This window comes from Pteropus alecto, unplaced genomic scaffold (genome assembly GCF_000325575.1).
Source record: "Pteropus alecto unplaced genomic scaffold, ASM32557v1 scaffold34, whole genome shotgun sequence".
Classification (NCBI taxonomy): domain Eukaryota; kingdom Metazoa; phylum Chordata; class Mammalia; order Chiroptera; family Pteropodidae; genus Pteropus; species Pteropus alecto.
This window is the reverse complement of record NW_006435763.1, coordinates 2,525,291-2,553,223: the sequence shown is the minus strand read 5'-3', so window position 1 is coordinate 2,553,223 and position 27,933 is coordinate 2,525,291. Positions and strand designations below refer to the sequence as shown.

Below are 27,933 nucleotides of genomic sequence, written 5' to 3'. Positions count from 1 at the left end.
AAAGAGACTTGAGAGGACAGAGAGGAGTGGGCCGTGTAGAAGTGGATGGGGCTGGGTGGAGATGCCGCTGAAGCTTCTGATCTCATCAGACAGCCTGGCCTGGGGAGGAAGGGTCCTGAGGCTGCCGAGATCAGGGAGAGGAGGGACTGGAGACGGGTGTTTGGTGCTTGTCCCAGTGTCTTCCTGTTTATTTCTGTACTCAGACAACCCCGAATTAGACCAAATCCACACACGTTGACCGAACATCTTCATTGTGCAAAGAAAATGCGCTGGAGACGGCTCCTCTCTCATGGCCCGGCCTTGGGTAGGGGCCGTGGCGAAGCCAGTGTCCACGCGAAGTCCCAGGCGGAAGGAAGCGCCGAGGGCTAGGGTTGGCAGAGAAGGCTACGTGGGCGTGAAAGGGTCTGGCAAAGTCCAGCCATGGTCTCTCCGGGACGGGAAGCTTTCCCATCGAAGACCGATTCCTCTGCTTCCCCTCAGCGGGAGACGTCATTGGGTTTGCAGGTGACTCCTCAGAGTGTGCTTACGAGGGCCGTATTGATTGTTGTTCTTTTCGCTGCTATGGGTATTGAACCGGGAGGTCCACTCCATATCCTGAGTGAGCAGCACGTTACATCACCTGACTGTGCCTCTGCTCGCTATTTAAGTTAAATTTTCCTGACAGTGGTTGAGTATATCAGCATCAGTTCTCATTAGAGTCTTGTGCCAGTGGGGACTAGGGAATAGAGAGATCTTATTTTCTTTCACTAAGCAACATCCTTTCTTGTCCTGTTGCTACAGAGAATATTGGTTTGCTTGTTCTTGTTGAAAAAAAAAGGAAAAACTTATTACGGAAACAGTAAAGAGGTTCACAACGCTGTTTAAATCTATTTGTGGCGTCTGTTATTTAGACAACCTCCATAGCAAAGAGAGAACAGTCTGAAGATCTAGAAGTGGATGGTTTTAACAGTAGTTTGCTGGTGGAATTTCGCCATCACTGCGTGTTGCTGGCTGGGGTGGGGATGGTCAAAGAGGAGAGGAATCCCACGCGTTTGCAGTTTGTTTCTTGTTCCACCTTCTCTGTAACCAGGTTACGTTCTCTAGTACTTTGCAATAGCTTCCTTTTTCCTTTACCCGCCAAAGGGAAAACAAAATGTATATTAACAGGATGTTTTTTGCTTGCCACGTAAGCACTAAATTTCTGTAGTATCTTCCTGCACTTCTGGTCGAGATATACTTTAAATGAGGCATAGTGGCTATTTTCCCTTCAAAAGATAGAACCCTAAGCTGGAAAAAAAAAAAATGGCAGTGACGTGGACACCTGCGTTCTTGGAAATAAAGTAACCCACCTGGGTTCTCAATAAACAATAAATTGCAGTGCATTAAAATCCTAAGAAAAGCTCCATAGCCTAGAGTTCATCTCATTCCCTCAAAGGGTTTTACCATTGCTTCTGAAATATTGTGGCAATATTTCGTGAATAGCCACCTCAGGTCCATGCTGATGTTTACTTTTAATCTACCATGCCCCACAGAGTTCAAATGTGGAATAAATGAACCAGGCATGGGCTTTTTATCCTAATGACAACATATCATTCTGTTTAGTCATATCGAGCCATAAACTGAGCTTTGCACAGAATCTGTTTGAAATCAGAAACCAATGTTACTATCAAAGGCATGGAAGAGAAGGTGGTGGTTCCTTAGCTGAAACACGAAGCTCTGGGGAAGAGCGCTGAGCACATGCACAGGAACAGAGCAGCCTGTTGAGAAAGACTCGCCAGCAGCTGAAGCCCCAAATGGGTGTCCGGGGTCAGATACAGCTGAGAACACAGAAGAGGACCCGACACTCTGATACTTTAGGGCTAGGACTGCCTTCTCAGTGGACAGGGCCGCAGGCGAGAAAGGCCTGGTCCTACGTGGCTCTAACCAGTCTCTTCTAGGGTGCCATCCCTTTGGGCGAAAAACGGTGCCACCAACTCATTAAACTGAGGGGCACCCCCTGCAGATGACGGACTGTGCCAGGACACCAGGCTCTTGCGTGGGCTTGTCCGGGAATGTATGAAGTCACCCCGTTTTGTCGGTTCTGACAGTGGCCCAATGACAACATACACATGCGTGTGTGTGGACAGTGCAATGTGTGCGCAGTTAACACTCATGTAGTTAGTTGTATGTGTTTAATTTGTAATTATTGTAGGTAATACATGTCTATGGGGAAAATCAAATCCTGTGTGTAGGTAGGCGGTGGTAAATCAGTCCTCCTCCAGCCCAGACGTCAGTTTTCCTCCCGGGACAAGTACAAGGTTCTGTGTATCTTTCCCAGGTACATTTCTAAGCAGAGGTGCATATTTTTTCCTTATATTTTGTTTTCATAATTTCTTTACATTTTTAATAGAGAATTTATTTATATGGATCAACTTTCATAAGTTACAAAAGAATGTACAAAATGTATAAGATGTTCTCTCCTAACCCATTTCTCTCCCTAGAGGAACATAGTACCAATTTTTAAGACATCCTTCCAAAGATAGTATATGCACATGTGTTTGTATAGTTCTCTTTTTCTCTTTTACACATAAGAGGTAGCAAATTCTTCACAATGCACAGGCATACCACATTTTATCGAGCTTACAGATGTTGCTTCCCCCTCGCCCCCCTCACAAATCAAAGGCAGGACCCTCCACTAGTAAAAAAGATGACCACTCGCTTTATTGCGATGGCCTGGAACCGAACTCGCAGTCTCTCTGAGGTGTGCCTGTACCGATCTTTCTTCCCCTCAAGGTAGACAGTCTACCTCATTCTTTTTTTGTGTGGCTACATAGTGTTTCATTGATTGGCTAGACCATAATTTGTTTGCCCAGTCTCCTATCCATGTTGACTTAGGTTGCATGTGACAGTATGCTACAGGACCAGAGTCGGGGGAAGCAAGGGCAGCATCTGGGGAGCTGAATTTAAGGGGGCACTCGGTCACGGGGTTGTGCAGATGCAGGGCCAGCCCTTGCACAAATCTGGGAGTGGGGACCTCCTCAAGTCTTACCCTCGCTCCCCTGTCTGTGCTCTTACAGACAGGCTGCAATAAACATTCTTGTTTGTACTTTTTTTTGCACATCTTGTTGGGAAAATTCCCAGATGTTAAAATGTTGGTGACAAAGTGTATCCGTGTGAGTTTTCAAATTTGAATAAAGAAGACCTTCTGCACTCCAGCCAACACTATAAGAGGGAACCGGTTTCCCTTACATTCTCGCCAACAAATTGTATTAGCAACACTTTCTGATTGTCGTTAGCTGGATGGGTAACATATCAAGAAAAATGTGGTCAGGCCGATTAACTCTTTAAGTGATCATCGTCTTGCATCTCCATGTAGACCCACGGAGTTTCCTGCAGCTCGCTCTCTCCCCCGGATCACGTTCACCCTGCATCTGCTCATGATACCAGCCAGGAGATGGTGTATGGCCCTTTTCCATCCGTAGCTGAGAGCACCAGCTCTGGAGTCAGGCTGGGTTAACTCGATGGGACCTGGATTTCGGGTTGCCAGATTTAGCAAATAAAAATACAAGAATACAGATACTACACGGGGCATACTATACTAAAAAAATTATCCATTTGAATTCACTTTTAACTGGATGTCTTATATTTTATCTAGCAGCCCTACCTGGGTTAAAATTCAGCCATGCCACTTAGGAACTCTGTGACCTTGAACGAGGGCCTCCCCTGTGCCTCAGTTTCCTCATTTGTATTCCTAATTCTACTGCATAGGGTTCTCGTAGGAGCGAATGAGATAGCTGTGTAAAGCACTTAGCTCAGTGCTGAGTACATAGTAGACACTCCAAAAATGTAAGCAAGCTCCCTTTATTACTCTGGCTGGCACACGGTTCACTGCCCCACTTTCCAGAAAGCGTCAGGTCTTCCTTCTGACGCCTCTGCCTTTGCCCTGCCATTCCTTTGCCTCAGAGCGCCCCTTGCTGTTGAGGGCAGGCCCCGGTTCCTCCTAAGCCTTGTGCTGTTGCGTCCTCTGGGAAGGCTATCTCGCGCCCCCCTGGCCGTGTTGGTTTCCCCAACCTGTGCTTCCACAGGGCCTGGTGTTCCCATCACCTACCTTTACAGTGCTTGGTCATCACCTGTTTCCATGTCTGGTTCCGCTCTGGACTTTGAACTCCAAGAGAGCAAAGATAACATCTCACTTAACACTAGTGTGTCCATGACCTAGCACACAGTAGGACAGCAGGTGTTGAGTAAATGCCTAGCTGAAGACAAATAATTTCTGTTCTTCTAGCCTTTGATGACTGGGGCTTTTTAGATTTTTGCCTCTGGCTTTGAAAGAGCAGTGACTGTATTTGGAATTTAACTGTGAAACTCCTATTAACTTTTCATTAGGTTGTATATTTAAAATCCCAGATGGAACCCAAGATTTAGAGGCATAGCCACGGGTGCCCGACTTCAGATTATAAAATAGAATCTTAAAGTAAAAAGAGGCAATCATTCTAAATAAGACCTTTTCATGCTTCTGACACCCCAGCTACTATAACAGAAGTGAATTGTGCTCATTTCTTTCTGTGAGGGGACTTGCCAGCCCCAGAGGTGAATCTGCTTATAACTGTCCCAGAGCTGCTTTGTCTCTGGACATTGCATTGTCCTATGTCTTGCATGTACCAGTGGTATTTTGTTAAGTCAAATATTCCATTGCTATATATGTACACATCTTATAGTAAGTAGCAGCAGAGTTGGCTCTAAAGAGTCTAAATACTAGAGAGATGATCACTTTGGAGAAGCGGGGGGAGTAACCTTGGCTGGCAAGAACAAGTTCACACAATGACAGAACATTCACGTATTTTCTCCTCCGTGTTTTCTCACTCAGACAGGATGAAGCTTGTACACGTTTAGATCGTCTCCTTTCTTCCCATTTCTAGTGTCACACCCCGGTTCCAGCTTTTATTTCCTCTTGGCTGAAAACCATAAAATAGCTCCTCTGCCAGCCCCTCTCTGGCCATTCACCCCACTGTAACCCGTCCCGTCTGCCTTTTGCAGGGGACCTGCATGAGGACATAGCCCTTCCAACATGCCACCCTTCTCAGAACACGTCGGGGCGCCCGTGCCCTCACCGCTCCCTCCCTTGTATAGGGCAGGGGCACGGGGCATCGAGACATTATTTTCGGAAGTGCCTGTCACCTTTAGTCTCTGGGCGTGGGCCAACCCTGCTGGGTCACGGTCCAGTTCCAGAACAGTTCATGGCCGTGAGTGTGTCTGCACTGACAGAAACCCAAACCAGCTTTCCTGAAAGTCCCTGTGCCACTTCAGCGGTGGACTGTGAGCTTAGCTATCCTTGACTCTACAGTTACCATAGGATGAGCCTAAAATTCATTAGGAAATCTAGGGGACTCGGAATAGCGAAACAGCCTTGCATGAAGAACAAAGTCGGAGGCTCACTTCCTGATGTTAAACTTACTGAAAAGCTGCAGTTATCAAGCTCTGTGGTGCTGGCGTAAGGATAGATATATGGAGCAGTGGGATAGAATTAAGAGTCCAGAAATAAACCCTCGCTTTTAGGGTCAATTGATTTCTGAGAGAGTTGCCGAGATACTTCAGTGAGGAAAGGCTCGTCTTGACGACAAATGGTGCGGGGCCAACAGGATAGCCACATTCCAAGGAGTGGACCTACCTCTTTCTTCTCTTTTTATTTATTTTATTAGGATTAAATATAAAAATACTTCAGTGAGATATAGAAATCCTCAACTCCTAGGCATCTGACAGTGCAGATAAAAGTAAATGAAAACAAAAGTTGGCAGAATTACAAGGAGAAATGGATCGGTCCACAATTACAATGGCAACTTAACTAAGTCTTTCAGAAATTGATGCAGACCAGTGGACCAAAAGCAAAGGATAATGACAGGAGATTTGAATCACACCATTAACAGGTTTGATTGAGTGGAAATATGAGGATCTCCACATTCAACAATTAGAGAATACACAGTCTTCGTAAGCTCACATGGGATATTTAGAAAAACTGGCATGTCCTTGGCTTAAAGGAAATCTCGCTGCTGCTAATCTCTTCACAGTCATAATTTCTGAAATGGTTTTGTCTGTTCCCTGTGTTTCTTTCCTGAGTTCTATGAGTTCCTATTTCACATCCGCCTATTTTATGACCATCTAGACTGAATTCCTTTATTTCTGCTTTATGGTCTGTCTTAGCCATAATTGTTTCATATAGACTTTTCTACTTTCTTGTTAATTCATGACGAAAATGAAATATTGGGGATCATTTTCCTGTTTACGACAACGTTTTTCAGGCAAGTTTTCAGTATCCCTAAGAAAGCAGGCTCTTCTTTATTATTCTTAGGCCGGCTTTGCACGATGCCAGGCAAACTCCTCAGGACTAAAATGCTGCAGAATGTTGTCCTTTCTGCTTCTCTCGGTAACGCTTCATAACATCTGAAACTGCTGGGCGCACATCTATAATTTCCCGGACAAGTTATCGGACTCCTTGGTTTGAAGGGAAGAATTTGTGTGTCTTTGGCTCTCGGCTGGCCCCCAGTAATGAAATCAGTGCCTTATACGTAGTGGGCACTCAGTAAATATTTGCTGAATAAATGGCTCAAAAAAACAGATGTGGGACTGAATAGGTCATTAAAACACCCATTTATTAAAGTTTTAATATGTTATAGGAAGTATGGAGGCGAGGAGGGTCCCCACACGCTTTCCAGCTCTTTATCAGAATAGTGACCTTCAGACTGAATCCTGTGTGCGGGGCGGTACGCTTAACATTAAGATGTTGAGCCGTTGCACCCTGACGCCTTGTTAGTAGCATGTAAAGCGCCTCGTTCCCTGTATGAGGGGCACAGTGAGACGCATGTGCCGTTGGCCAAGCCATTCAGGTTCTGAGAAGTTTTCCCATGAAGATGCTCACACAATCTGCAGGGCCACGAATGCAGTATGAAAACTTCTGGTTGGGGCCTGGGGCTCAGAGCCGGGCCCACACACCACAGGCGTGCACATCGTGACCTGCTGAGATGGGGCAGAGATGTTACAACTATTTATATTTGTTTTTCATCTAAATAAAAGATAGAAACTAAGCTTCACTATTATTTAGTATTACTCTCCCATCTCTCAGGGAGCAGCGTTGGGTCAGATGGCCACTCGGGCATTGAATTTCCAAGGCGTCCCGGGAGAACAGTTCAACCCAGGGGGACAAGTGTCCATCTCACTTGTCGATCTGCTTTTAGCACATGGGTGTTTTGCAGTTTCCACGTGCCGGGATGAAGGGATTTCTAGGTTCTTCTCTCTTGTTCGGTGTTGGTAAATGCATAAGCAGCCTTGGCCATGTCAGGACGTGACCCTCACTCTTGCAGGGATGCCCTGGCGGAAGGAGCAGACGGCAGACCTGCAGCGGGTTCTCAGGCACGTGGACAGCGAGATCCCGCTGGTCCTCGTCAGCGGCAACCACGACGTGGGCAACGTCCCCACCCCCGAGACCATCGCAGAGTTTCAGCAGACGTGGGGAGATGACTATTTCAGCTTCTGGGTTGGGGGCGTCCTGTTCCTGGTCCTCAACTCCCAGTTCCTGTACAACTCCTCCGGGTGCCCTGCCTTGAAGCAGGCCCAGGACACGTGGCTGGATCAGCAGCTGGGCCTCGCGAAGCAGCGCAGGTGCCAGCACGCCATCGTCTTCCAGCACATCCCGCTGTTCCTCCAGAGCATCGACGAGGACGACAACTACTTCAACCTCACCCGGGCCATTCGGAGGGAGGTGGCCGACAAGTTCACCAGAGCAGGTAGTTCCTGGGCCCCTGGCGTCTGGGTGGAAGGGTGATCTGAAGAGGCGGCTTCCAGATCCTTCTCCTGCCCCTCTGCAGCTTGGCAAAGGGGAGAGAGCAGCCCAGCTCTGTCACTCACTGGCTGTGTGGCCTTGGAGAAGCCACGTAGCCCTTCTGAGCCTCAGTTTCCTTGTCCGCGAGGTAGGAATAGCAGAAGTAGCTCTCCTAGGCTGGTTGTGAGCAGCTAAGGATGGGGGCCCTGCAGGTAGTGGGTTAGCAGTGAGGGGGGCTCCGAGTGTGGCTCTGTGTGCCCCAGAAGGAGGAAGATGCCAAGGCACCTGTCCTCGTTTCTCTGAGAGGCAGGCCGATCTTCAAGAGCCAGGCTTCACGCTCGCATCACCTGTAACCGGGAGCCTCGAATGGGCTGTATCAGGCAGGTCCTGGGCCTCGCCAGCTTTCCTTTAGAGAGACGGAGTCCTCCAGAACCAGGTCAGGGAAGCGAAGCCAGTGTGATCTCACTGCGCTGTGTGTCTTTAGCTGATCACACCTTTGACACGTGCACGCACACTCACACAAAAGGAAGTCGCTCCCTTGGTGGAGACCTCAGCTGCCGCTGGTTCTCGGTGTGGCACCACCTCACACACACATTTCTCCTGGGAGCATCTGCAGTATCCGCGCACGGAAAACAGTGCGTTCTGAGTTAGCAGTGATCTGGCAGTATTCCGGTTTTGACAACTGTGTGTCTTTGTTTTGGTCGTAATGCCTCCTTTTAGATCTTTCCCGAGTACTTCATCAGACTTTTCTAAAATTTAAATATATTTACTTATTAGGGGGTAGGGAGAGGGAGGAAGCCTGACCCAGTAACGAACACTCGTTGAAAAAAAAAAATTCTGACACCCTTCTTTTCATCCTTGAGCATTAAATGTGTTCTCATTTACTTGCAAAACGTACAATAGGCCCTTCTGTATTTTTGAGGCATTTCACAAAAAGCTTGCATAATTGGAGACATTTTCCAACTGTTCCATAGAGATGAAGTTAGAAAACTTCTATTAAGGCCTTTGAAATTTTATGCCATGCTTGAGTTGGTGCAGAAAACCGTTCTGATGACAAGGAAATGAAGTGTCAAGATGGCATCAGCACCATCACGGAGACTATTTTGTAACAGAATAATGTCAGAGAGAACATTTAATGCCACACAAACGATTCCTTTTACATCAGATGTTAAATGATGCACATGCCATCCGCCAGGCTGCTCTTTGTTCTCTGTTCGTCAACCACAGTCTTGAGTGGCATGTGGTTTCCTGTCGTAGGATGGAGCACACGTGCACCGCGATCACCCCCAGATACAGAGACCTGTAGACACTTGTAAAGAGAGAGCCCACAGTTCTCACACGGCATCCTCGGGAAAGCCTGCTGCCCGCCTACCAGGAGCCCCAGAGGAGGCATCATCTCGGATACTGCAGCCTCCTCACCTGTCAGGCCTGCAGCCCCGCATGCTCCAAAAGGATGTGCAGGCACACCCAGACCTGGTCTGTGTCTCGGAGGTGGACCCCACAGAGACGAGTAGCTGCCACCACAGTGCCAGCTGATTGATTTAGGGCGAGGCTGAACCTGTCCCCTCAGCCCCAGTAGCACAGCCTCCTTCTGTAGTCACAGCGACATGGGACACCAAATTATTATCGAGAGGTTGCTTGCTAAGCATGGCACAGAGCGCGGAGCTAGCCTTCTTATTCCACTCGGAACAGCCTGAGGCTCCAGGGCCCCGATGGACCACCTCCAGTGGGGCCTGCTTGCCCAGGAAGACTCTGATAAGGCTTGTGTCTTTATCTTACCTCCTTAATCTCTCCAGTCTGTCCAGTTCTTTAGGCCACCCAGCTGGGTCATAGCGACAGCGCTGAGCTGGGCCTTGCTCCACTCTTACCCCATTCCAGTCCATTCTCCACCCGGCAGCCAGAGGGGCATATGGCTCCTTAGCCTCCGCCCTGCTGAGGCCTCCTCACCCCCTGGAGAAGCCAGCTCCTCACCCTTCACCGCCGTCTCTACCTCGTCGGTTCCACCTGGCCAACTCCTACCCAAGCTTGACACCTTCTGTACGAGGTACCGCGAGCCCCACCTGCCTTCCTCTTCATCTTCCCTTGGTCCCGGCAGATTTGTACGTCTTGACTTGCCCAAGTGCCCCACCAGGCTCTGAGCTTCTTGAGCACAGGCACGCTGTTCTCTCCCCCTCTGCGTCTGGAAGGCCCAGCTCGGGTCTTAGTGCATAGTGAATGCCTCCTCGAGGTTTGTGGGGCGGACGAAGGACTGCAGCTCTCTGACTCGTGCCCTTTCCCTCAGTGGCCAGCTGACACAGCTCGTGTCTTTGTTTGGCACCCACTGTATGCCAGGCACAGAGCAGACCAAGTCTATGTTCTTGCTGGGCTCCAGGCATACCTCCCATGGTGTGTCCCGAGTGTCAGCCCACATCACACAGCCTCCAAGTCCTTCAGTCTTGGGGAGAGCCTCGTGTTAGTCTTTCTGCTCTGATCCACATGCTGGCTTTCTAGGTTCACTCAGCAGTCAGTTGCTCTCTTCATGAGTGGCCCCCCAGTATTTCCACTGGGGACCACCTTCACGTATGTATGAGATGGTGTCCTCTTCTTGGCTTCTGGCCTTCGGATCTTCACCTCAACCTGCTGCTACAAAGAAAACCAGAGAGATGGGTGCCCTGCCTGCAGTCATTTGTCAGTTTCAGTGGCTTAACCAAAGCAGGCCCTTTGCTTAATGGCCTTTCAAACACAGAACAAACCATGGGCAACTTCCGGAAGAGAGCGGGTCAGAGATGGACACGGCTCTGTGGCAGGCTAAGTGATCTGTTTGGTTTAAGAGGCTCAGGTAGGTGGCTCTCACGAGGAATAGATGTGCCCGTGGCTCAGTTATGCAGGAGATTACTTGGGGCACAGCAATGTAATTTGAACTCATTTTGGAAAGTCAGAAGTTCAGATGACATTTTGTGAAATTAATTAACTTAAAGACCATCATAAAATTGGGGGCGATGCTGGCAGATGGTATTTAATATTGCCTTTGCTTTTCCCCCACAGAGCAATATTATTCCCTAATACTATTTTGGTCTCATTTATCTCCTTGTGCTTAAAATGCCAGTACTCAAAAATATGTCAAAAGCTCATCAGAATATCCAGGGTAGCTTTTAATTACGATAATTGTGTTGTTATAAAATATCCTTTGCAAGAGCACATCCCTCCTCAAACCACCATGGAGGTAAAACCCAGCTTCCTTCCAGCAAGCTTACTGAATAATTCTGAGTCATTGTGTGGGATGCATCAGTGATTTAATAACGAACACCGTTGCACTGATTTCCAAATGGGACGAGGGAGCGGAGGGGGAGGGGTGTCACTGTACAGTGGGCCACTGCATGCATGGGGCTGCGTCTGTGAATCGAAGCCTGCAAACTTCCCAGCTCAGGTTTCCCTAGAAACAGATGCATTCTGTCTCTACTTCTGAAGCTCAACAGGAAACTGCCTTTGTATAATACAAAAATATCAATAGCCAGTGCAAATAAATAGTTATCAGGGCAGGACAGATGCACAGATGTGAAGCAGCGCCCAGTCTTCTCTGTCTTCTTTTTGCTGTGCCTGAGGATAATCAATTTCATCATCTCCATGGGATGTAGAAATTGGTTTTCCCCTTAATTCACCTGATACCTAGTTGAAGTTGCAAAGATAGATAGTAGATAATGAAATGTTGGTTGAACCTGGCCATTGTCTCTGTCTCTTGTGCCTTTTTCAGCATAAGGTTAATATGCGACCCAGCCAATATGGATTCCAATTTAAAAACTGAGTATTAAAAAACAAAAGTCCAGCTATTTAACTGCTTGCTTTTATGTTTCGTTACCTTTTCTTTTTTTCCACTCTCAACAGAGAGATTAGAACTGTATAGTAGAGAGCCCAGAGCGAATTTGGCAATTATGAAAAATCCAATAAGTCGATCTTCCTGCAAAAGTTAATGAGTAATTTCACAGAATTATAGTTTTATCTCTAGTATTTATGCTTAAAAAAAAAACTAGAGGGAGAGAGATCTTAGCCCAAGGTTATGGTTTTAGAATTTCGAAGTTTTAAAGAACAAAAAGGTTAGGTTTCCAGGGTTCACTTTATAGGAAAAAAATAAAACATCAAATTCTACCCTAACATCTTACCATGTCGTATTATTTATTTATATCCTGCTTCTTTCAGGAAGTGGGATCCCACCTTTGCTCACCTTTGTAAGCCAGCCACTGGCCAAGACTGCCACATAGTAGCCCCTCCGTAAATAAATATTCGTTAAATGGCATTGTTTTAAGCTTGACTCAGGTCTGTTCATCAGCAGAATCATAGGTACTGTCCCTGTAGACTGGTGTTTACCGACCGACCGTGAGGTGGGGACGCGTTACCCGGAGCAGGGGTTGGCAGGCTTCTTCTGCAGAGGGCCAGACATTCTGGGCTGCAGTCTTGCAGTCTTGTACGGCCTGTAGGCCAGCTCCACCTTTGAAGCATGAAGGCCGCCTCAGACTGAGTGCCAGTTATTTACAAAAACAGGTGGCTGGCCTACAGGCCGTAGTTTTCCCACCCTTGGTTAGAGAAAAATTCCTATTTCAGTGTGTCACTCTTTCTCCCTGCAAGACGTTGTCCATACTGTGCATGTGTCCAGCTCCAGGATGCTTGTGGCGGCGCCACTGTGACAACACCCTGAGCAAGACTCAGGTTCCGCAGTGGAGGGCGTGCCTGGGTGAGGCACACTCCATCGGAGGCCCGTGGTATAATCGGAGGTGGGGTGGAGGCGGGAGGGTACATGGGAGGCACTTAAAATTTAACACGTGTTTATTTTAACATACCTTAAAAAAATATAACTAGTTCACCAACTGAAAGAAAAACATGAAGTAAATAATAGTATGGGGAGTATGTGGGTAAGGCAAAACTCATGAAGGTGGGACAGGGTGACTTGTTGGTGCCGTGTTGGCGCCGGCAGGACAGGCGACGCCACGTAACGCCAAGGGCGAGCAGACAGGCTTTGACGCTGGACAGACAGGTTCAAACCCTCTGGTGCTTTGCCCCCGCCAAGCAGCTCCACAGAAGCTGCTGAACGCCTCTCTTCCTTAGTCTTCTCCCTCATTAAGCACAGGTGTCGTCCCAACCTCGTAGGGTTGGCCTGAGAATCAAGTAGAGTGAGGTGTGTGTAAAAGCTCTTGGCGTTGTGCTGGAGCATAGTATGTGCTTGATAAAGGGTTCTTTGTTGTCCTGTGACCCTGGACTGAGTTTCGAGCACCCAGCAGGCAAGTTTGCTCTGGTGGCATCTGGCTGTGTCCTGAGGTCTGAGTGGTACTCCTCACCCCAGGCTGGGGGTTGGCAGGAGGGGCAGGAACTCCTTGCATGTGAGAATCTCCAGGCAAGGAGAGGCACGTGGAGTCCGGGGGCATGACTGGAGTGTGCTAACTTAACTTTGTAAATTGAAGAGGAAGGAATTAACAGCTCTTCCTAGTACGACCTACAGGAAGTGAAGCTAGACAGGAAACCTCTTGGCTCCCAGGACGTGCAGGAAGGTGGACTATCTCAGGGGGTCTGAGACGCCACCACGGGTGTGGAATGCATGTTATTTTAGTTTTATCAAAAGAGTGTATTCGTTTAAAAGATTGGGAAGCACTGAATAGATGGAAAATTCCTATGGAATTTAGTGCTAGAATTTGACTCTTCATGTATTTTCTTAAAGCACATATCTCACCAACTAATGTGTTAGTAAACACGTCTTTGAAGGCATAACTTCATAGTGAGAGTTTTCTGAATCTAGTAAATGTGTCCACAGGACAATGGCAATCGTCTTAGGATGCCCGCTGTTTAAAATGCATTTTAAAAACTATCTTAATGGTTCTCTTTTAACTATCAAGGGAGAACTCACAAACAATCCTTTTTAAGCATCTGTAGAATCTAGAGTTTCTAGCTTGAGGAATTTACCCTCTTTAATATTTTTTGTACGATTTGGTCTTGAGTTCATTTTTCCAAGGTGTAGTCTGTCTTATGGCTCAGTCAATTCACCACCATAAGACATCATGCTTTAGTCATTTGATGTCTACGTTTCATTCTTTATAAACCTAGATAAAAGACCAACCGCCGAAGCTACATCTGGTGCAAAGTGATGGATTGCATTTCTCACTTTGGAGGTATCCTTAACAGTTGGGCTAATTAAAGCTAAAATCAAGTCCCGATGGTAAATATTTATAAGTCGAGAATCTGGCATGTGTAAATGTGTACTGCTGGTTCCCAAAGTTAAGGCAACGTTTATTCATTTCAACAGATACGTGGGCCCTGTGCTAGGCACTGAGGACAGAAATGAACAAAGCAGGTAGCGGTTCCTTGTCAGTATTGAAGATCACTCTTCAACTAAAAATCATGAAGCTCGTTGAAAAGTCTCATTGCAGCATTCAGAAAGGAGCCACGAGCGCATGGGGAACAGTGGTATCTGTTTAAATGTGTCAAGTCAAAATATTATATCCTCTCTTTTTGGGTCATAGTTTAAAAATAGCAATTAGTGTCATTCTGAAATGAGCAGTGGGACTCCTTTGTCAGACTGAAATATCCCTCGCTTGGCCGAGCGCTCTTCCAATACCAGCTCAAGGTGTTTTTCATTTGCTGGACTTGCTTTCATTTAAGAGGCGTTTGCCCCTACTATTCCCAACAGTATAAGTACAAATTTAGGCTATTGCTACGTAAAATAAGCTAGAAGTTGCTTTAATTTCATTTTTCTAGTTTACTTAACAAAAGTGTTTGCATGTCGGTGGTTCATTTGGAAGTAAGAGAATGGCACCCGTTTGGTGACGCCTCCTGGTGCAGACACGGCGCTTCGCGCCCCCTCTCGCAGCCCCAGGGATGTTTTGGCCGTGTCGGCGGTGTAGGCAAGGACACTGAGCACACGGCAGCAAGAGGCAAGGCAGGGCCTCTCCGGCCCCTGAGTCCATTTTAAACGGACATTATTGACACGTAAGAAGAAGGAGAAAGACTTTTTCTTTGACGTCTTCTTTATGTAAGGCACTATTGGGAGTCCAGGTGAGGCGTTACCTGCAGGAACATCGCCCAGGTAGCAGCCACGTTAGCCGTGAGCCTCCTGCCAGCGTAGGGGTGAGTGCTTCTGTCTCCCTGAGAGGACTGTCACCTCACTTCGTCCGTGGTGCGTAGGGGTGAGTGCTTCTGTCTCCCTGAGAGGACTGTCACCTCACTGTCACCACTGAAGGAAATACCTCACAGAGCAGTTTTCTTCCTGAAAAGGCAGATGATTAACAAGCTACTTGAGAGCCGTGAATAGTTTCATTTTTTTTTTTTATTACATGATTGTCAGTGGATGTTCCCATTGTCACCACAGCCTGCACGACAACCCTACAAGGTGTTGCTGTTCTCTGCATTTTACGGACGAGCTCAAGTCGTGGAGGCCGAATCACTTGTTCAGGTCACAGAGGCAGGAATAGCGATAGTCAGGTTTTTGCGGGGATCAAATGAGATCATCTAACACCTTGACAGTGTCTGGTTCCTGGTAAGTGCTCAGTAATGGCAGGGCTGTTAATATTATCCATCTTACTGTCCTCATTATCATTACCAAACATGTAAATGACAACATTAGATAAATCCAAGTGTAAGGAACTTATTTGCTCTTTTTCTTTGAGTTCATACCTCTGACCCGCTGCTGGGTTGCCCAGGTGTTACCAGAATTGGAACCCGAGTTTTTCTGGCTCTGTTCTTTCTACTGCTGCTCTGCCCACCACACTGGGGTGTCATGTCCCAGGGACAGCTCGATGACATGCCACCAATGGGTGCTAAAAAACACAGGGTAACCAGCTTCCTCGACTATCAGTTTTACTCCATAAGCCACTTAAAACACAATTAACATTACATTAATCTAATAATAATCACCACTTATTAAATACTAGACCACGGTGCTATTCTGACTTTATAGACAAGGAAACAGGCACAGAGAGACTGATCAGCTTACCCGGATCCACACAGCTGGGAGGTGGCAAAGCTGGGCCCGGGTCCCACGGCTCTGACTCTGGGGTCTCTTAACCTCATTGCCATCGGGGTAGTGAGTTGAGTGCATGAGGAGCCAGGCCAGCTTGTGCTGGGCCAGGTCTCACCTGCTCACCACCAGCGTCCACCTTCTCCCTGCCCTTCTTCAAGGCTGTCTCAGGGAAGGAGCTGGTGCAGCCAGACGTAGGGGCTCAGAATGGAATGCCTGAAGAGGTCTGCAGAGCGAGGGCCCAGGGGGGTCTCCTCGGTGTGGCAGGCCCCTCTTGTCCCAGGAAACAGCATTTTTTTTTTTTTTTTTTCAGGATAAGCCTCTCAGCTTATCTTTTCACCCTGAGTGTGTGAATTGTGCTTTCTGCAGACAAAGATGCTGTTTTTGGTATTTTCATGAAACACAGGGATCTGTTCCACCCCGACAGACTCCCCGGCTGGCTTCCCAGTGGTACAGTTTCAGGTGGGCTCTTATCTGAGGATTTATGAGCACCCACAAAATCTCACTTAAAAAATAGAGACTGCAGCTCATAGAAAAGATTGAAAAAAGTAAAGGTGGATTTGAGACATTATCTTGAAAACACAAACTATGGCAACCAGTTTATTTCAACTCGTATTGGATAAAGTAGTGGCTGTTACTGCAGATATACACCAACCCTTGGAATGAACAAAGACTAAGTCACGTCGGCTTGGATTCCTTGACCGACATTGTCTAAAATACTTGTTTGACAGCACCCTGCACTTGACATTTGATGCCAGCTGCAGCATCACTGAGGGTCATTTTCCTAAGAGAAAAACACATTCGCATTTTCCCAAGGGCCTCTTCCATAATCTGGGTATCGCCGTTCTCAGGAACCGGCGTGTGTATGTATTTACTCTGCCAAAGCCTTATGTGTCAGTGACTTTGCTGTGGTTCCCCAGTTCCCCAGTGTCACTTTCTTCGCTTTATGAAATCCTGCGTCTTTGGTATGATTTGTGACAATGCAAAATTGCTGTCTGCCTAGTTGCCCGGGTTGGGGTGTTCTGAATAGGGGCTTGGTTTACATGCGATCCCTTCATTAATGTTTTCGTGTTATTAAGAAGTTCCTTCTTTTCGTACAGCTGAAATTGTATCGTATGAGCATTTTAGAAGCATGACTTTGACATACATAGTGTCATTCAAAATCTTCTCCAAACCACAGATATTTTGTACTACATAGACACACTGGTTCATTGCACATTTAAGTTGTTTCCATTTTTTCTCTGTGATAAACACTACTGTCTTCAGCTTCTTTGTGCACACACAAACCCAAATCTTAGAAATGCATGTACATTTTTAAATTTATGAAACAAACGCCTGAACTTGGTCTTGGTAAGGTCATGTGACAAGTCCTCTTTTGCGGAAGAGGTTCAGCATTCTCACCGGAAGAGCTGTTGGCCCTTTTGATGCTGGGATTGGGTACTTTGCTTATTCTTACATTCATCTGTGCATTCGTGAACACTTACCGCACACGCTGTCTGCATTTGGAAATGGGAGGACAAAGATGATAAGTACCAGTCTCACCCTTGAGGAGCTCAGAGTCTAGGGGGAACAGTTGGAAGAACCAGAGACTTCCTGTTCATGCACAGGTTTTAGAGTGGGGACTACATGACACCTAGAGAGTTTTTTTAATATTTAAATTCCTCTCTCCATAAATCACAGTTGAAGATGTGTAAGTCCTTGGCTTGCTACCTGTTAGATGGGGGCGTGGTTTCCCTTAAGAGCGTCCGACCTGTTACCGTGGATGGCCTCCACATCAGGGACATTTCGTTCCTCCTCCCTTTTTCCTGCATTATTTTTTCTTCTTCCTTCCTTTACTTTAGTTCCTAACAACCTTTACTTCATGGTTGTGTCTTCATGAAATCACTCCGTCGAATGTTTGCCTTGGGGCACAGGTTCAGTTAATTCATTAGATCTGGAATTTCCCACTCGGTGCCAAGCCCAGGTATCATGGCAAAGACCACTTTCAAGAGAAGGAAATCTTTTTCAGGTGATTGATCCATCAGCACACGGAAGCACTGCGATCAGTGCCCCCACTTCTTGCCTCAGAGCAGGTGATGGGACAGCCATTCTTAACCTTGTCGAGGTCACTGACCCTCTGGCCAGAGGTGCCCACTTCTTTTAAAAGTGAAGCCAAGTGCCTTTGGTACAGCAGTGGGCAGTCAAAGGGGACTTCGGCTGTAACTGTATAAAAATTATATAATTTTTTCTTTCTTAGAAACTGTAAAAGCAGATCTTATAAAATGTTAATGTGGGGGGTGGGAATATAAATGTATATAACATTTTATACTCATCTGAATCTTCTGAGTTTCTGAATAAATGTATAAGGAATAATGAAAAGAATCCCTATGATGAAGTCTAGGTAGAGGGTTGGCAGACTGTTTCTGTAAAGGGCCGGCGAGTAAATACTTTAGACTCTGTGGGCCACAGGCAGAATTGAGGACATTACATCGATACTTATGTAAACCTGAACGTAGCCACTGAATAGTATAAGAAGTATTCTCAGCTCACATTCCTGTTAAGCAGGCAGACAGTAGGCTGCGGTTTGCTGACCCCTGGTCTGGGTACTTAAGGTCAATCACGGTTGACACTTACAGTTAAGGACAATAGTTACTGAGTGTCAGTGTTACAGAGTATGCCATTTAGCATCTTCTACCCTTAATCTCTTCTAGCCACAAGTAAAAGGCTAAAAATCTAAGGAAAAGATTTTCTTCCTTTGTTTCTGGTTGACCATGTTTTGGGTGTTTTAATGACACGCACTCTGCCTCTGATGTGCGTGACCTGCTTCTCACTTCCAAACCGCCACTGCCTCGGGTCCACGCCTCGGTCCAGCCGAGCGCATGGTCCCTCAGAAAGCAGCCTCACAAGCATTGGAAAGGATGATGAAATGCCGAACGCTTCCGCGGAAGCGCCCCGGATCCCACCGTGCCCAGGAAGCGCCCGGGGCCTCTGGGAGAGCGGGCAGACTCTGTTCCTTTGGTTCCTTTTGGCCGTGCCCCAGCTCACCCGGCTCAGAATAAGTAAGTTCATCGTCGCATGTAAATAGAAAGTTGCCGGGCTGTCTGCCCGGCCAGCTCGGGGGCCAGGATCGTGCCAGGATCGTGCCGCCCCACTCTCCACGTGGCCCTTCTCTTCGACTGGACCTTCTCAGGTGGCTGCCAGAGCTCTGGTCATCACCTCAGGCATGACAACCCCTGGAGGCAGAAGGGGGGACTTTTTAAAAGAAAGAACATTCCTCAGGACCCCCAGCGGGCATCCCCCACAGCTCTCTGTGCAGACCTGGGCTGCAGATCTTGCCCCACCCTCGGGTGGCTGTAAGAAGGGGACTGCCACAGCCGCCTCGATCTAGGTCTCAGGGATGAAGCCCAGGACTGCCCAGACAGTACGTTTCCCAGGAAAGAATCAGGAAAAAGGGACATAATATGTCCTGTGACAAGGAAGGAAGAGCTCATGTTCACACCATGTCCCCAGTGAGCCTGTGCTGGGGGTTTAAACACGCCATCTCTGAGACTCAGCAACGCCACGAGGCATCTGTTATCATCCTCTCCCCCTTTTTTTTGACTGAGGGAACGGATGTCCAGGAGGTAAAGTAGCTGGTCATGCCGCATCTAAGTAACAGACAGGATTCAGAGTCAGCGCTCTTCCACTGTCTCTGACTTCCACCCACGGGAGGCCGGTGTTCCCCGCAAGAGGGACGCCCAGGGAACGTGGCAATGCTGTGTCACATCAGAAGCTACCGGGACTCTTGATTTCCTTAGATAATTTTGGCAAAGGGGAAATTCCGGTTTGTCCGCCAGGACACCTACTAAAACATGAGTTGCCACAGGTTTCATACATTCATTCACCATTCGCCTTTAGCGCAGCTCTGTGCTGTTCTGGAGGTGGAGATTCAGTTCAGTAGACTTGGCCTTTGCCCTCACAGACCGGCAGGGTCACCAAGGTGGGGATGAGAAATTGCAGGATGAGCAGAGGAGTGTTTGAGGAGCCGGAGGGAGGAGAACCAACTCGGTCCAACTTGGCCGGAATGTTTTCCTGAGGAGAGGAGCAAGCGGGGTCTTGAAGGATGGACATGAGTTCATCAGGCCGATGTGGGCAGAGAGAGGGCATTTGAGACCCTGGGCAGAGCGTGGGCGAGACCGGAGCCACCGAACAGCCCTGTGTGTGCTGGAGCTGACACCGAAGCTGCTTGGCGCCTAGAGCGGGGCTCAGGTGTTGATGCTACGGAGCAGGAGCCACATCAGGAGCCCGAGGTGGTGCAGGAGCGTGGGAAGTTTTACGTGAATTGGCAGATCAGGCTTTGCATTTTAGAAAGCCAGCTGCGCAGCTTTGGCTGCACATATACTAGAAAGACGACCTTGCTCAGCCTGTCCAGGATGCATTTTCTCTTCAGGACGCCAGCATGACAGGCAGAAAACACTTCTCTCCAGACCCTGTTATAGCTACATGTGGCCCAGTCTTGGAATTTAGCAAGTGGGGCTTTCAGGAAAGCTGTTTGTTGGTCCTTCCCTCTTCTTCCTGCCTGAAACTTGGACACAATGCTTGGAAGCCCATCAGCCACCTTGCAGTCTCGAGGACAAAGCCACAAGCTGAGGATGGCAGAGCAGAAAGAACAGAAAGAGCCTGGATCCTTAGTGAAATCCTCAAGCAGCTGTTCCCACCCCAGCTGCCCACCTCCTTTCTTTTTATGGGGTGGAACAGTGAGCACAAACACCGGCACACCCTTGACTGGCTTGAGCCACTTGACCGCTGTGTCCTGGCACATCTGGGGACAGAAGGGAGGGGAGACTGGAAGGAAGATGAGACCAGGCAGCCACAAAGACCAGCCTGAGGATGGAGAGCGGAGAGGGCTGTGAGCAGTTTCAGGCAGAAAAACCAATGGGACGCGTGGCCCGGGAGTGGTGGGGATGGAGTCTGCAGTGACCCTGCGTCACCTGGTGACTGTGCGTTCTGACCCAGGGAAGCCCGCCGAGGAGCGGGCACGGGGGCGAAGGGCATGAATGTGAGTGCGCACGCAGCGCCTGCCCGGACGTCAGGAGACGGCTCCTTCAAGCTGTCCAAGAGCTGAGTTGGGCCGGGAAATGACTGGGAGTCGTGGCAGGTGGGGTGGCCGAGGTTACCGTAGAGATTGTGGTCATCTAGCGACGAGAGAAGGGCCTGGATGGTGCCAAGGGAAGGCCACCTTCTGAAGGCTGTGGGAAAGCACACTAATGCAGCAAACGCCGTGTCTTTAGGGAATGTCTACCTGATTGGAACTCTTCTTTCCCCAGTTATGAAAATGGAGCTGACCTTCCTGAGGTCCCCACATTTCTGTGGCTGCAGCGCTGCCCTCTGGGACCTCTCTGGCTCGATGCTGACCTAGAGCTCTCGTTCCCTAGCAAATTTCATCTCCAGCATTCTGCAAAACTCTCCCTTCCGTGACTTGCTGCCACCTCTGTCTACCTCCCTCAAGTATTTTTGGACGGATTTCCAATTTGATACATGAACATGCCGTCAGTCAAAACAATCTTTTTAATGAGCCTCTTGTCCTGACAGCTGTGTTTAAGATAGGACACGGAAAATGGGTAATGGAAATCTAGAAAATTGTCCATTCTGGATTGAAACCTTAATCTGTGCCCTACGTTCCATCTCACATGCAAGCCTGCCATCTTCTTTTAAAAATAAAGAGGAGATTATGAATAGCGATAAAGATGTAATTTGTGCAAATGAAAAAGAGATCTTCTGATCAGATACTTAGAGGAGGATGAGAGGACGGTATAATTATTGAGCACTGCCTGAGTACGTCACACGCAGCTTCCTGCTGTGACCTTGGGTACAGCTCCGAGTCTCACTTGATCATCTTAGCGACCCTGGGGGTGGTTGGTATTCCTACCTTCCACGTGGGGAAACAGGTCAGAAAGGTTGCTGGACATGCTGTGCTCACACCGCATGCCACCCCAGGACTGAGGTCCAACCCTGCGTCCCCCGACCCTCACCCACCCCAAGCTGCCTGCTTCTCTGGCAACCAAACATTAAATATAATAAAATACAACCATCCTCTGGCATTTCACACAGGTTTAGAATTCTCAAGTCAACAGGAAGGGGGAAAATTAAATTTAAAAGTCGAGCATAGCCTCCCATGTGGAAAAGCATAGGGCAAGTGAGCCTAAGGCTGCAGGAGCGTAATTAATCCTCCAGTCCCTGGCGGAGAAGCGATGCTGTTCGTAGCCACTGTCCCCGGCTTGGGAGTGAGGACAGCTGGGCCCTCCAGGCCCGAGAGGAACTACTTCCCAGCGGCACCCCTCTGGGCCCAGGGTCCGGTGAGGCCCCGTGCCCCAACGTGGGGAAGGCTGGGTCCTTCCTGACTGGTGGGGGACAGTGGCGGAAGTGGAAACCCGTCCTCAACAGTTGCCGTCAGGTGTCGGCGTGATGACGCCGGCGAGTCTCTCCCATCCGCTCTTCTTTGGGACTTCAGCGACAAACCGCTCACGTCCTGATGAAGCCGAAGACGCCCAGCCCTTGGGGTTCTCTGACCCACCTCTCTGCAGTCATTCTCCCTCCCACCTTCTCGTAGTTTGCATGAAGAGGAGCCTTGAAAGGGAAGAATATAAATTTTGTCGATTATTATTTGGATGAAGCAAGAAAAGTGTCATTTATATGGCTTTTTTTTTTAACGGAGAAAACTGGGGGACTTTTTTTTTTTAAGAAGAAGTAAAAAGTCTTCTAGTTGTAGAGTATGAGCTGGCCTTGAGTGAAGGTCATTTCAACACCTGGGCCATTATTACATCCTACCCAAGCAAAACATAAAAAAGGAAGAGAGAATCTGAAGAGGTGGCCGTGAATCCTTAAGACAAGCCAGATGTTTCACATCATGTGGACCAGACCTCTGGACAAATGCCTGGGGTGACCAGATGTTTGAGTGTTTGTGCTCACAGGAGGAGAGGCATGAACCCAGGTTCCAGTAGTGGCGCCACCCAGGACCACCTGGTTCCGTGGTAATGAAGTCACCAGCTGTCTGGGGCTGCTCACACCCTTCAGAAGATACGAGCTCAGCTCCCCATGGGGATGATGCTTCCCTCACCTAGGTCAGGTCACACAGAGGCAGGGCTGCTGGGCTTGGGTGCTTCGGTGACCTGAGAGACTCTTCCTGTGCTGGTGATCCTCAGCAAACAGGACAGATGGCTCCTTGCTGAGACACTGCCTTCGGGGCTGGAAACAGACTCCTTCCTCCCCAGAGGCGTTCCACCCCAGGTCCCAGGGCTCCCAGAGGCTGCGCTGACTCTGAGCAACTGTCCCCCTCTACCTGAGCCGTCCTTGCAGGGCTGAAAGGCTCTGAACCTACCTGACCTCCCAGTTTAAAGTAGAGAGTGACCACCCAACAGCCTCGATTTTCCATACTGAAATATAGTTTACGGGATTTTACAGGGTAGCTCTGAGACAGAGCTACTGTACATCCTGAGTGGAACAATTATAAGATGTAGTGTTGAGAGATGAAAACAAGTCACAAATCCATAGCTAGCTTACCTCATTCTCCTAAAATTGTATGTATTTGTATATATGTGTTTCTGTAGACCTGTATATACTATGTTATTAGTACAGACATTTAGATTATCTGGACAATACACACTGAACTTATAAAATAGGAAGAGATTTCCTTCCCCTTCTTGATGCTCTATATTTTTACATTCGATTTTATTTTTAGCAAGTCTGCATTGCTTTTTTTCTTTTAACTTTTTATGCAGAAATATTTTTGAGCTTCCAGAAAAACTACAAGTAAAAAAGAACATCTAAATATACCCTTTACCCACATTTGTCTGGCATTTTGCCCCAGTTGCCTTATTTTTTATTATTTGTGAGAGATATTGTAAATAACATACATGTTTCTGATCTAAGGGTCAGTTACATCCTGTGTGTTTTCTTTTTTTCCCTTGTCTCACACAAAAGGAAGGCTAGTGTGTGTGCATTTCTGCACTCGACTCACATAATTTTTCTTGGCGCCCATCCCACGTGGCTTCGGGCAGGCCTTTCTCCTTCACAGGCGCACCGTGTGGGCCATCGTTAATTCAGCTGTGCTCCGGAGGCAGAAAGACAATAAATAGTGGAAAGAAAATGTAAAAGCCACTGAAAAGAGTAAGCTGCTAGTCTGATTGAAAGTCTTTGTTCTTTTTAAAGTAGGTGGGGCTGTGGGAGGTTTCAGGGCCGGGGAACCCTCTGCTGCCCCTGCCACCGCAAACAGAGTGACAGAGGGGGACGGAGGTCCAGTCGACCTCCTTAGGTAGGGATCCCTGGAGGCAGCGCCCAGGACAGGTTGTAGGACACATGAGGGGGCATCTCAGGAGCACAGATGTGAAGAGAAGATGTAGGACCGGGTAGGGAGCAAAGCCGAGCAGGGCTGTGTGCTCAGCTGCAGTCACCTCCCAGTCCCAGCCCCTAAGCACAGACCCCGCCCCAGAGCACAGACCCCACCCCGGAGGTAATCCCACCTGAGGCCTGAGGGCCAACCCTCCCACCCCATGTATGATGACCCATTTTAGGGATGTCAATTTAAAGTAATACACGTGGGGAGGCTTGTTCACAGTGCCTGGCCCATAGTAGATCTTTGGCAAATGATAGCTATTACTATTAAGGTCATTATTCCCTTTTTCCCCCCATAATAGCTTTATTGATAGACCATACCATTAATGTACCATACAACTCACTTATTTAAAGTGTACAATTCAGTGATTTTCAGTATAGTCACAGAGGCGTTCGTACGTCACCACTGTCAATTTTAGAACATTTTCATGATCCTTTAAAGAAACCCTCTCCCTTAGCAGTCACTGCCCCATTTCCTCCCAAACCCCCTCCCTCTCTCCTTGCCCTAGAAATCTACTTTCTGTCCCTCTAGATGTGCCTATTCTGGATAGTTCATGTAGATAGAATCATAGGCTACATGGTCTGGGGCTCACCTTTTGCTTCTTCGTGTCATTCAGTCACTGGCTCTGACCCCCACCGAGGAGAGGAAACCTGAGTGAGGTGGCCTTGGGTCCACTGTTCAGGTCTCAGGGGCAGGGCTGCTGTGAGCCACTGGCAGCCAGCCCTCCCAGGAGCTGGAGGGTGGACACAAGCCTGTAAAGGGACACTAAAATGTCCACCTGAGTAAATCGGGCGAAGGGGCTTTGGTGCGAGTAAGATGATAGGCATTATCCGGCGTGATCAAGAACAGGAAGGCAGCAGTCGCTCAGGAGTTCTGGGTAAACAGAACCGCATGGTATGTTGCCCTGGGCAGTCTCCGCTGTCACCTGTGCAGGGCTCTCGGGTGATCACCAAGTTCAAGGGTGACGTCTCAGTGACCAAACTCTTAACACCCTTGCTGGGAATTTAAATTGGTTCATTTTCTGAAGGATAATTTGAAAGTCATATCAAAAAGCTAAATTTGGGGACTATGAGAGATTAAATTCCCTCCCCTGAGATCAAGAATAAGAAGAGGATGCCTGCTTTCATCACTCGTTTTTAGCAGCATATCGGAGGTTCCTGCCATTATACAAAGCAAGAAGGAGCATAAAGATGAGAAAAGAAGTAAACCTGTTCCTGTTTACAGATGACATAATTGTTGACTTAGAAAATCTCAGAAATCTACAAAACAATTACTAGAACTAATGAATTCAGCAAGGTCTCAGGATATCAGGTTAATAGACGAAAATCAATTATATTCTTATATGCTAGTGGCAAACAATTATCAAGTGAAATTGTAAAAATAATTCAGTTTGCAGTAGCATAAAATGCCTAGGAATGGCAAAGGATATGTTAAGACCTCTGCTCTAAAAGACTACGAAACTGCCAAGAGTTACAGAGAAGACCTGAGTAGATGGAAAGATAGGCCACATTCATTGTGGAAGGGTTGGAAGACTGTTGTTAACGTGGCTTTTCCCTCAAATTGATCTACAGATCCAACATAACACCAACCGAAATTCCTGCAGTTTTATTTGGGGTAGAAATCTGCGAGCCAATTCTAAAATTTCTGCAAGTTACGTGAAGTAGGAAAACGGTTTTGAAAAAAAGGGGCCAAGTGGAAAGACCGACCTGCTTGGTTTCAAGACTAACTATAAACTGACAGTGATCAAGACTGTTTGGCACTGGGTATGCAAAGATAAACAAATAGATCAGTGGAACAGAAAAGTGGGTTCAGAAACAGATCCAAACGTGGATGGTCAGTCAGTTTGTATCAGAGGTGCTGAGATTCTGAAAGCAGCCATAGTGTCCATTGCCAGTCAAACGGGTAACCAAATTCCAGGATAGCCAGCCATACAATGGAATAAAAAGGATGAACTCTTAATACACGGATGAAACTTTCAAAATCATGCCTTCATGATTCTTTAATGAAATCTTTAAAAAATATGCTGTGTGAAAGAAGCCAGACACCCCCTCTCTCCAAAAAAGTGTGTACTGTACGATTCCATTTACATAAAAATCCCCCAAATCGACCTATAGGGAGAAGAAGCAAGTCAGCGGTTGCCTGGGACACGGAGGGAGGGAGTGACTCCACAGGGCCACGATAGATGTGTTCATGATCTTGATTGAGGTGATGGTTTCAGGTGTGTAGATATGTTAAAACTGATCAAACATGCAGTTCATGGTTCTTCAGTTAGACCTTACGTCGTACCAAAAAAGTAGAGGCAGCTTTCACCCAACAGTTCAACTTCTTAATGAAATTTGGAAACTGTTAACTCAGGAGCCCGCCTTTTTTGTCTATTTTATATGTGGTATCGTCATAATTTTTGCTCTGCAAAAGTGCCTTGTATTTGCCAATATGATATTAATAATTGAGCGCTTCTATTAAAGAAACATTCTGTGCTTTAATTACTATAATAATGGCTGTCATTCATTAGGTGGCCGCTACAGGCCAGGCAGAAGACTGCTCTTTCTCACAACAGCAGCCTGACAAAGTGGCTGTATCATCCCCACTTTACAGATGACGAATCTAAGGCCATTCAGTTGGAAAGCGCCAGGGCTGGCATTGGATTTCCACATCCGCCTCAGAGCGGCGCTGTTCAGTACAGCAGCTGCCACCAGCTACGTGTGGCCCTACGTGCAAATTACACACTGGACTTTCAAGACGTAGTATGAAAATAAAAACAGAAGATGAGTAATCTTTTATATATTGATTACATGTTGAATGAATGATAATATTTTAGATACATTGGGCTAAATGCATAACTAAAATTCATCTCATCTGTTGCTTTTTACTCTTTGAATGTAGCTACTAGAAAAATTACATGTGAGGTTCATACTGTTTCTCTTGAACAGGGTCGCCACAGAGCTCTTTCTGCTTCACGTGGTCTGTGTAAAGAATTGCTAGCAAGTTAATTCAGCAGCATATGTTTATATTGATTGAGTATAAACTATATGCTGGTTAAATTTATAGTTTCTCTTATTGGTACATGTGTTTACCCTATAAACCCATTAGCTATTTAACTTCAAGCAAAAACAGCAAGCGGTTCTTTTCAACATGTCAGGCCTGAATCTCACTGTTAGATGGAAGGGTGTGGACTCCTCAGTTGAAGGGAGACACGGAAGTCTCCTTCTCACCATCGGAGCAGATGCTCTTGTTTATAGGAAAATTGACCATTTCTTTGTTCATTAAAGCACTGTTCTGTTGGGCAAGTACACTTTTCTCCTCCGATTGGAATGGCAGTTTTATAAACTAAACTAGAAATTACTGTTTTCTTTGTTGTTGTCTTCATTTTTAAGAAGCACAGAAGCTTCTAGTTTTTGAAGGATCAAGAAACCATGATCGAACTTTGATCTCCAAATGTATTTGCTTTTTAAGATGGTATGCCTTCTTCCTCAGTTACTGGGGGTCGCCCTTCTCCCTTTCATGTGAATAAAGTTTTATTGGGCCACAGCCACATGTTCACATACTTCCTGTGGCTGCTTCCCAGCTACAAAGGAAGGTAAAGTTGAATAGTTGCAACAGAGACCGCATGGCCTAGAATATTTACTATCCGGCCCTTTACAGAAAATGTTTGCAGAGCCCAGGTCAGTTAAGTTACAAGTAATCCTCAAAGCTGTGTCGTGCAATGTCCATAAGATCCCACTCAAGTTAACAGCAGTGGGGATGGGAGGGTTTGAATCCGTGAGTATTGGGATGCTTATGCTCACCGCCAGGAGGAAAGGAAGCCGTGAACCTGAGCTTGGTACTTGGGTCCATTTC

General features: G+C 47.3%; 1 protein-coding gene across 3 annotated transcripts in view; it reads left to right on the top strand.

Moving 5' to 3' along the window:
* Positions 1 to 27,933, top strand: part of CPPED1 (calcineurin like phosphoesterase domain containing 1) — a 101,484-nt gene that overhangs the window by 59,240 nt on the left and 14,311 nt on the right. For 2 of the 3 annotated variants that reach the window (XM_025046117.1, XM_006910894.3), the window contains exon 3: positions 7,314 to 7,736. The exons of the other annotated variant lie outside the window; for it this stretch is intronic. In XM_025046117.1, the coding sequence (XP_024901885.1) occupies positions 7,314 to 7,736 (423 nt within the window). The remainder of the gene's footprint in view (positions 1 to 7,313; positions 7,737 to 27,933) is intronic. 3 annotated transcript variants of the gene reach the window in all.